The sequence below is a fragment of the Centroberyx gerrardi genome, chromosome 5 (assembly GCF_048128805.1).
Source record: "Centroberyx gerrardi isolate f3 chromosome 5, fCenGer3.hap1.cur.20231027, whole genome shotgun sequence".
NCBI classification, from domain to species: Eukaryota; Metazoa; Chordata; class Actinopteri; order Beryciformes; family Berycidae; genus Centroberyx; species Centroberyx gerrardi.
Window position 1 is genome coordinate 7,732,517 of NC_136001.1, and position 9,925 is coordinate 7,742,441.

Here is a 9,925-nt window from a genome sequence, read left to right on the forward strand (position 1 = left end):
GCTGAATCGGCAAGGAGTCTCCAGCAGCGATGACACATTCTCTACTCACACACACACACACACACACACACACACACACACACATCTTGATGCAGTCACCCACATATATGCGCACGCACACACACACACACACACACACACTGTCCTAGCTGAATGTCTGACATCGACCCATAGGTGTGAGCTCAGTTACATCCTGAGAGGATGGAGAGATGAAGGAAGAGAGAAAGGAAATTAAAAAAAATAACTATCCCTGGTGAGATTAACCAGTCAGCATGACTGGACTGGTCAAGTAAATTAAAGTCCATTCATAAAGCAGCTTTTGAGAAACATGTGTATAGAAACACATTCTGCTTTACAGAAAACAAGGGACAACTAAACAGATAAAAACAAGGACAATGAAAACAAGAGCCAAAGAAACAGGAGCAGCACTTTTGGTATTCGTCAAAAACAGACAGTATCCCATGTATTTCAATGAGACATATATGTAAAAATATTGCAACCCAGTCCGTTAAAAAAGTTGAAACTAAACTTAGTTTAACTTAAACTTTTGACAGAGTGCAGGGAAACCTCATCCGCTAATGGACTCCATCAGCCAATGATACTGAATGTCCCATGTGGATGCTACCTTAAGATAGTTTGTAGGTGGTACTGAATAAACGTCAAGTCTAAACTTAAATACTGAGACTGTGTCTGATTCCCTGACAGGCAGGAAGCTTGTTCCAGAGGGAGGGGGCGCTAGAGGAGAAGGCTCTGCTCAGCTCATTTCTTTAAAATGTGACAATGACAAGGAGTCCTGCATCCTGTGAGCAGCAGTGTTGGGCAAGTTACTGAAAATTAGTAATTAGTTACAGTTACTTCTCTCAAAAAGTAATTGAATTACCAATTACTGCATAATGAAAGTAATTAGTTACTAGGGAAAGTAACTTCTGCATTACTTTTAAATGTCTGCTTCAATTCTCTTATTACACATAGCTATATTATTTTAGTGTTGCTGTGGCACAGTGTGGGACAAGACAACTGTCAAATTTGATCTATCATTGTACCCATTACCACTATGATGAAAAGTAAGTAGTGGAACAATAAAACACAATAGATATGTTTTGATAGGCGTATTTATTGTAGCCTCGACAGGCTTCAAATCAAGCATTAGTACACTGTGTGGGCTAAGTTACCGGACCGGTAGCAGTGTTGCCAACTCTTTTCCAAGGAAAGTAGCTATTGGCTGCTCAGAAAGTCGCTAGAAGTCGCCAGATGATGTCATACGATAATTTGCATATCAATATATAATGCTGCACTTGTTATGCACGCCGTGGCGTAGCCCATTTTAATATAAGTGCTGACTCCGCCCACCCGGGCCAGTTTCGGTGTACGCCGGTAGCAATTACAAGTGGACCCTATCCTACAGTCCCTGCTCTCAGCGGAGGGAGGGGGGCTACGCTGTGTGTGGGAAGTGCTGTGATCATCAGACCTCTCTGGATTAGACAAGCAAGTAGAGAAAACCGGCATCAGCCGTACCAATTTATTGCCAAATGCTTTGGGATTCAACACATTAACATTGCTTCCCATGGTCAGAAAAAGTCGCCAGATTTGTCGCTAGTCGCTTTTGAGAAATAAAGTCGCCAGGGAGGTTGGTAGTCTTTTGATTCACTTGCGCCACCGTAAAGTCGGATGATCATAAACCAGATAATCCAGTAACGAGCCCATTTAAATTTCAGTAATTGTAATTGCACTATTTAGTTACTTTGTAACGCGTTATTCCCAACACTGGTGAGCAGACAATACAGGTGGGCTTATAAGGAACAAATAAATGAGTGATATATATTGAAGCGCAAAGCCATGTAGTGCAATGTGACAAGGACTTTATAATCAATACATGCAATTAGAGGGAGCCAGTAAAGAGAGAGCAAGACCAGGGTAATATGAAAAAATATGGTCCCATACAGAAATAGTGCAGAAACAAGAGAAAAAATTATTTAAAAAAGGGAAGGGAGCTGCCAGCAATGCAGAAATATCAATATTTATTAGGCACCCGAAGAATCCATTGTCAGTGAAATGCATTGTGTGTCTGTATCTGTGTTGCCCCTCACAGCCATCTCATTATGATTTTGTGCTTTTGTGTAATTGGAACTCCACGTTTTCAGGTGCACAAAAGAATATGGATATTTTTGCAAAAATTTTGGAAAAATGGTCCCTGAATTATTCTGCAGAACACATTAGGATGCCAAAGCTTTTAAAAGTGCCTGCTCTGCAAAGATGGCTGGTTTAGTAGCCTAAAGTGGAATAAGATGGGGAAGATTAGAATACTGTGAACATACCATGTCATCATTGTAAATAAGGATTTGCTCTTTATTGAGCTGCCTGGTTACGTAAAAAATATGTTTAAAAAAAAAAATGTCCAGTCTTCCACATGATGGACAGCTACAAATTAAGTTCACAGAAAACTCACCCATAAATATCTATGCTCTTCTGCAGCTGTGGCTATCAGCATGGCCATGAAGGTCCCACTTTCTGCATTTCTAAACTTCCAAACGCTCCAACTCCAAGAGAAACACAGAAGAGGGGGCACTTCCACAGTGACGACCACCAGGGTGGGGAAATACCACCACCAGCCACTGATATGTTGGTAGCTATTAGCTAAGGCTGCAAGGTTTGCCTACTTTATACCAGCCACTTATTTCAAGCAACCAACCATTGTTTGAAGGATATTTCCTATTCTAAAAATTGATTTGACTGCAGATAGGGAAAGTAGCTGGAGGGGAAACTGGAATCCAAATTGCCTCAGGGTCCGCTGGACAAATGTTAGCCCTGGTTTGCCCTGGCTATCATTATATGTTAAAGGGAAAGCTGTTATGCTAGCCTGTGCCACAGGGGCTAGGATAACAGCCCATGTCCCTCTCTAGGAGGAGTGTAGTTCATAACAGGAGGGAATTAGATGCTGGATGGATGTCATGAAATTAGCTCAGCCTTGAATATGAGCCGAGCTGGTGAACATATGGAGACGAGAGGAGAGAAGAGGAGAGGAGAGGAGGGAATTGGAAAGGAAGGAACAAAAGTGATGGGAAGGGAGGAGAGGACAGGAAAGGAGGAAGGAAGGAAAAGAAAGAAGAGTGGAGGAAAAGAAGAGAGGAGAGGAGGGAAGAGAGAAGGGGTGATGACAGGATGTAAGGAGATGAAGAGAGGAGATGAAAGCAGAGGCCAGATGAGAGGAGCAGAGCCAACCCCTCTCTCTCTCTCTCTCTCTCTCTCTCTCTCTCTCTCTCTCTCTCTCGTGATCCATCCCACCCCCTCCCTTCCTTGGCCAGGGCATCTTCCCCTGGGGACAGAAGGCCCAATCTGCCCCTGGCTCTGGATTGATGGTAGCGGCTACCCAGCTGTGGCTAATGGAGCACATTCACACACACTATCTGCAAAAGACAACGTTTCCTGGCCTCAGACACATCCTGGTTTGAGTTGCTAATTTCTGTGAGTCAAACTAGGAATAACAATGGGAGTAACACTGGCTAATAACTTGGGCTCTCGTCCAGGCCTGCACTAGGCTATTATAGGCTATTTGCACTCATTATCCGAGAGTCTCATTTCTTACTGTGTGCATTTGTTAAGGAGCATAAGCCGAGAGGCACAACTTCATAAACAGATTGCACAGCCACAACGGCACTTTTGTGAAAGCATTTCTATAAAAATCCAGGGGAAATGGACTTACATTAAGTAGAACCAAGAGTGGACTACAATACTGCTGCACTGTTGTTGCTTCCCCAAAAGTAAATGTTTGGAAAATGTTGTTGTCTTTTCAGTGGTCAGGTCACTGCAGTACTAACAGAGGCAAATGTGGATGCAGTATTTATTTACAGATGCACAGGATTTGATGCCTTGGGGCCATATGAAGCATGGCTTCCTACCTGGCATATCCAAGACTCCAAGATAACTGGAGTCGATGGGTGTTACTAGCCTGATTTTCGTTCCCACTCCACCATTCAGCCGCGTTAGCCGTTTTCTGTGTGGGGGGGGGGGTTGATTTTCCCTGAACCAATCACTAGTGCCTGATGTATCCGGCCGCTCTGACGTTACTTCAGTCACACTGATGCTGCAGCCAGTTAGTCTCTACATCCATGGTTAGCCAGCGGATTTACCAACTTTACCAAGAATGTCGGTTGATTTTTGACAAAAATATTGTTTTTGCAAAGACAATATGTTGGTTAAGGGGGTGATTTCAACAAATCTATTCTGCCGAAATGCCAATGAACAACCGGTTCAAACTTTAGTCCCGCCCGCAAAGGCGCTGATTGGCTCGACTGTTTCTCTGCGCGAGAACAAGCCGTTAACGAGGGAAACACCAGACTCTCTGAATCGCTTGACAAAATCTGAAAAGTCTGGAGAGTCTGGAACCAGGCTAGAGCGTTACTGCCTTTTGTAGAAAATGACACAACTTCATGTTTTCACAGTTCAAACATCCTGACTCATCGGCTACCTTTACCACTAAATAGAAAACTCTCTTGCTATTTTAGGTGAACAGTACCTACACAGAAACCTAGCTTGGAAAATAAAGAAAAGGGGGATGGATGAGAGCAGGTATGTTATTGGGGTTATCAGGTGGGAACCTCCCATCAAAGGTGTTTTGTTGAATTACGGTCCATGACTCCTCCAGAAAGCTGAACAGTAGGTTCTTGCTTCCCAGATCCAGACCCTCCACACCCCCTTATCTCATCTACACTACCCTGTATCTACTCTTAGCCTTGCACCTAGTTCACAACATTACAACCAATTTATGACTTCGCTATCAGTCTCAACAACAATAGCTTAACTGGAAACTGGCCCTGCCTGCTTGAACCGGCCCGCTCAGCAGTCCAGAAGCTGAAAAGTACCAAGAAAGATCACTAACTAGCACCCTCGATCCCACAAGAGCTAGCGACTATATTTTGCCTCATGACATAAATGAGCGTTAGTCACATTCACACTCAGGACAGCACCTTGTTTCCTTTCTCTGACCCAGTCCTCCAAATAGATACTCTATTTTAGTAGTTTGAAAGCACCTGATTACAGGCTCTCGAGAGAAACGTTTGGTATCATCCCGTCTTAATTATGTAAATGTCTGTAACGTCAACAGGATGCTTGGATGGGGAGACAAATTTTAGAAAGTAGGAAACAATTACGTCTTCATTCACAGTAGTTGAACAGCTCCCTTTTTCTTCCTCCTCTTTTTTTATGGAACTTTGCCATTTTGGTTCAGGGTACAGCAAAACGACACAACAGGTAGTTTCAGCCAAATAATCTGATTGATCAAAGACATTTCAACCATGCAGAAAATTCCCATAGAGCACAGGTATCTGTCCTTTATTAGTTGCGATGCTTGTTCTTGCGGTGTCGAGGGAGCTAGTTAGCGATCCGCTTTGTTTTCTCCTGGTCTTTATTCTCATGCATGCGTACATCTTTGAGGGAAACTTTTAAGTCACTGCACTTGTTGGTAACCCTTGCGGATGTTCTTTACAGTGATTATGGGCGCTTTGGTGACACTGATGCAATTCCAGCACCGCCGTAACCATGATCAAGGGTATTATTGCTACATCCAGCACCCGCCCCCACAGTGTGTCATTAGGACATGTGTCAGGTACGAGTCTTACCTTCACATTTCTCCAGGATCTGAACCGTCTCTCCCACCTCCAGAGCCAGGCCCTGAGTCACAGAGCCCCGGAAGTTGCAGATCACTGTGGGAAAAAACAGAAAGAGAGAGAAGAAAGGGTGAGATCCTGAGAAGAAGGTAAAAATCTCAAATATCTTACGTAAACTCTTTGAAAAACATAGAAAAGCAGCTACAACGTGACAGTTGGTTTACTCAGTTTGCAGGGGGAAGAAAAAGGAAAATTGAGACATAAGGGCACAAACACCCTTTGCACATCTTGAAATCATGCCTGACATGATGAAAATGGATTGCAACACTATTCAAATGACAGTGTGTAAATTGAAGTACACTATGTCTATAGGTTTTTATTTTGGAGTCAAAGAAATCCAAGAGGTAACAAAAGAACCGAGTCTGAGTAATCTAGTTGATCATGTTACAGATTACATTTTCAAGTAGACGATTTCATTTTTAAGGCAACACTCTCACATCCTACACATGATTTACTACGGTTCAAACCCCATGAAGTCCAAGGCTGTGTGGTCAGCTGTTTTCATCCCCACCCCCGTCTCTGTCACTCGCTCTGTATCTCATGACAGCAGGGTGACGTTCGGGTTCAGGGCCAGACTGAACACATCCACAGTCTTTCTTGTACCAAGCAGTGTGATGCAGCGATCACGAGCTAATAATATTGCTCATGATCGCTACCGCACACACAGAGAACAACAGACCTAGAAGCTTATTCTACTGTTGCATTCATTGTAAACCACTTTGGATAAGACTAAAATGTAAAAAGTGTAAAATAGTGCAATGTCATCTAAGATAAGACCAAACGTTTCTGGTTGCGCCAGAGTTGATGGGTTTTTTTTTTGTACATAATATGAAAAAAAAAATGCAGGCAGATATAAATATAGAAAAGAAATAAGATTGTGTAGGCACTAGGCAAGCCAAACCAAAGGGCTTATAAAGACAGCGCACCACAACAGGATCAAGCAAGCAAGGAAATCATGATGACCTTTCAACATTTCCTCTTCAGCTGTTCCCTTCTCTAGCACTTCTCTATCGTACATCAGGATCATTCAAGAGACACTTTGAAATTGATGCCGCATTCACGTGGATTATGTTGGATTTACCATAAGTACGACCTGCCAACGAGGAAAAACTGTTCATGTCAGCCTCCTATTGATAAGTACAAGTAGGATATATGAGAATTTGTTTGCGGGCTCTGTTATCTCCCACTTAGCATCACGAACTGCGTGTCAACACAAGTGGTAAACATAGCAGGGAATCCACCGATGTTGGCAGTCTAAAGTATTAAAAATACAAATATTATTACAGTTATATTCACACTAATACAATCAACTCTACTTACAAAAAGCAAGCAATATCTGCTGCAGTTTGTTTATGATTGATTTTAAAATCTTAAATACAAAAGTTTTTGAATGTGTTGGAACACTTTCAAGTTGTAGCAACAAAATCCCAATCTTCTGTTTCATGAGCACACTCTGGATACAGCTACATGTAGCAGGAAGTAAATGACAGATCTCTGGTCCTGGTCACATGTTCCCCAAGGCCACAACAACATGATTCACTGGTCTGTGTGTCCATTTTTCAACAGACAAAACAAGGTCATGAGTTTCTCTCTCTCTTCTCTGTCTATCTCTCTGTCCCTTTAATAGATACTGAGACAAAGCCCTGTTGTTTTTGAAGACCACACATCTTGAGGTCACAGCAGTTCATCTCTGCTGTCACTGTCTCTGTCACTGTCACTGTCTCTGTCAGGAGTCTGTGGTAAGTTGATCACCAACACAAAGCCAACCAAGACTTGATCACGCTCCTCAAGGCCTTGTGACAATCCTGGTCTCTGTCTTTGTCATCAATGTCATTCCCTTTGTCTGTCACTATCTCTCTATATATAGTGGTGGGTTGCTATTGCTATACTGTTACGCTGGTAGTTTGAAAATCCAGTCAAAGCCCCGGTACGCTGAGGACATGTCATCTTTATAATTCACTCGGTCTCTGATACTCTATACGGTAGTCTGTGGGCTACTGCCACTGCTGCACAAAAACTTTGAAAGTCTGATTTCATCTTTTTTTGGTTGTTTACATGGTCCTTTATGTGCCGAGTAAGGTCCGTGAGCAGAATTAATTAACCATTAATCAAACAAAAAAGCCATTTTTTATTTGCTAAAATCCATGAGCATCAATGGGGAAAATTAACCAGTTTTTCTCCATTTCTGAAAAGTTTAACTTTCTGGAGATGTGAGGTTTTCATCCCACAGCAGTATAGTACTATGATAGTTTGCTCAACAGCACACAGGCTTATTACATTATGACCAAGGTTTGATCACACATCTGAAGAACAAGGCATCCCTTGCGACCTTAACAGTCAACAGTACCTTTACATTATTTCTAGCCAAATCAGTTGATACATTTTTTTTTCTGAACTGTGATTGTTTTTATAAGAATACATGTTTCAAAAATGTGTGCACATCACAGTCATAAAGAAAACCAGTAAAGAATGCAAAAGAGTGCAAAAGGAAAAGAGCGCCACCTACAGAAACTCAAACTTCATCAACAGAAAAGCCAAGCTCCGCCCACACTGTTTGATTGACAGGTGATCTCCGGGAAGAACAGTGCAGAAACACCACAGTGATGAGCGCTGAGCAACAAAGATGGAGACACAATCAGGAAAACAAGGAATTTGCTGATTACCACTTTAAGGAAAAATCCATCACAGTGAACTCAGTCAACTAATTCCTTTATGGAAAGCTGTTTTGGCTCCACACTGCCTCAAATTGGCCATGGCATCTCTTGTATCTCTGAGAAAATCTAGTCTGAAGCTAGACCTGCTGTTAACAGTATGGTAGTTTGCCAGTGAGGAGACACACCTCACACCTCAAGGCGATGGGATCTGTTGCATCTATCTTTGTCGGCGTTATCGCTGCCATCCTCTCTCTGTCATTGTCACCATCTGTCTCTGTATCATCAATGTCACTCTCTCTCTCTCTCTCTGTCATTTTCTCCATCTGTCTCTCTATCATGCCCATCACTCTCTCTCTGTCATTGTCATGCTCTTTGTCTCCATTATCAACACCATCCTGTATGGGATTGTCACCATTTTCATTTCTGTCATCGATATCCCTCTCTCTCTCTCTCTCTCTCTCTCTCACTCTGTCATCCATTGTCACATGCTGTCATCATTGTCACCTTCACCATGTCATTGTTATCGGCCTTGTCAGTCTGTCAACAGTTTGATGCAGCTGTCAGAGGCTCTGCTGTTCTCTCTCTCTTGCTGTCTTACCCTATGTTCAGACCAAATGTGGAATAAAAAAAAAAAAAACGTCAATAGGAGGAGAAGGGAGCGGGATGGATGCGAACTTTGCTCTAGGCAGCGTGAACTGAGGCGAAGAGGTGAAGAGAGATTCACCTGACGCAGTAAAACGAAAGACAATCAGCTTCAAGCAGGACTCTATCCAGGCGCCTGTACATTTCTCAGCCCCAACTTGAAGGTAGGGTAATGTATAGAAAGGACAGATTGAAAAGGTGAATGTTGGGACACAGGGGGCCCCATGTTTGACTTTGCCTAGGGCCCCCAAATCACTAATTCCGCCCCTGAGAATCCTCACTTAAATGAGCATTTTCCCACTCATTACAAACAAACAGCTCTATCTCACCAATAAAAATAATTGACAATCACAAGTTTTTTCATTTTTTCGTTTTTTCAACACAAGTTCTAACCCTTTAAATTGGTACCAAATACATGGCAAAGCGATTCAAGACGTCTCCGTACTTTAGCGTCAACTTTCACAGTAGCTTTGACAACAAAACAGATCAACCTCATCTTGGCTAATCTCCAGTTCTTCAACCCACACAGTAATATAATATGACAATAATAGTCGGCAAACTTATATGGAGAAAAGTCGCCGCAAACCGGCCGCCGGTCCTCCTTACCGACTCTTCGGCGCACTGCCTCCCAGAAAACAGCGTCCTTCTCCGGCAGCGGGGCCAGGCAGGTCCCGCTGGTTAGTGACAGAGATTGTGTCTTGCTTCATTGTACAAGAACAAGCGATTTCGATCAAAAGACTAAAACTCACAATATCTTCATCACTTTATACTTTACACAAAGCGGTGGCTTTGTGTAATTTTCATTTCAACGTCACCATTTACTATATTTAGGCCAGACCTCAATATCCATTTGAGATCCACAGCTATCAGTTTCACCAAGAGATTTTGGGAATTACAAGTCACTTTCACCACAAGTAAAAGCACAACAGGTCAACAGGCTCTGCATCTCTACCCATAATGATAATG

The 9,925-nt window shown here is 42.6% G+C and overlaps 1 protein-coding gene across 1 annotated transcript in view; it reads right to left on the reverse strand.

Moving 5' to 3' along the window:
- Positions 1-9,666, reverse strand: part of LOC139920067 (dedicator of cytokinesis protein 3-like) — a 162,550-nt gene extending 152,884 nt beyond the window's left edge. Inside the window, exons 1-2 of the mRNA XM_071909971.2 lie at positions 9,570-9,666; positions 5,616-5,699 (exon numbers count right to left, since the gene is read on the reverse strand). Coding sequence (XP_071766072.2) covers positions 5,616-5,699; positions 9,570-9,666 — 181 coding nt within the window. The remainder of the gene's footprint in view (positions 1-5,615; positions 5,700-9,569) is intronic.
- Between the last annotated feature and the right edge of the window lie 259 nt (positions 9,667-9,925).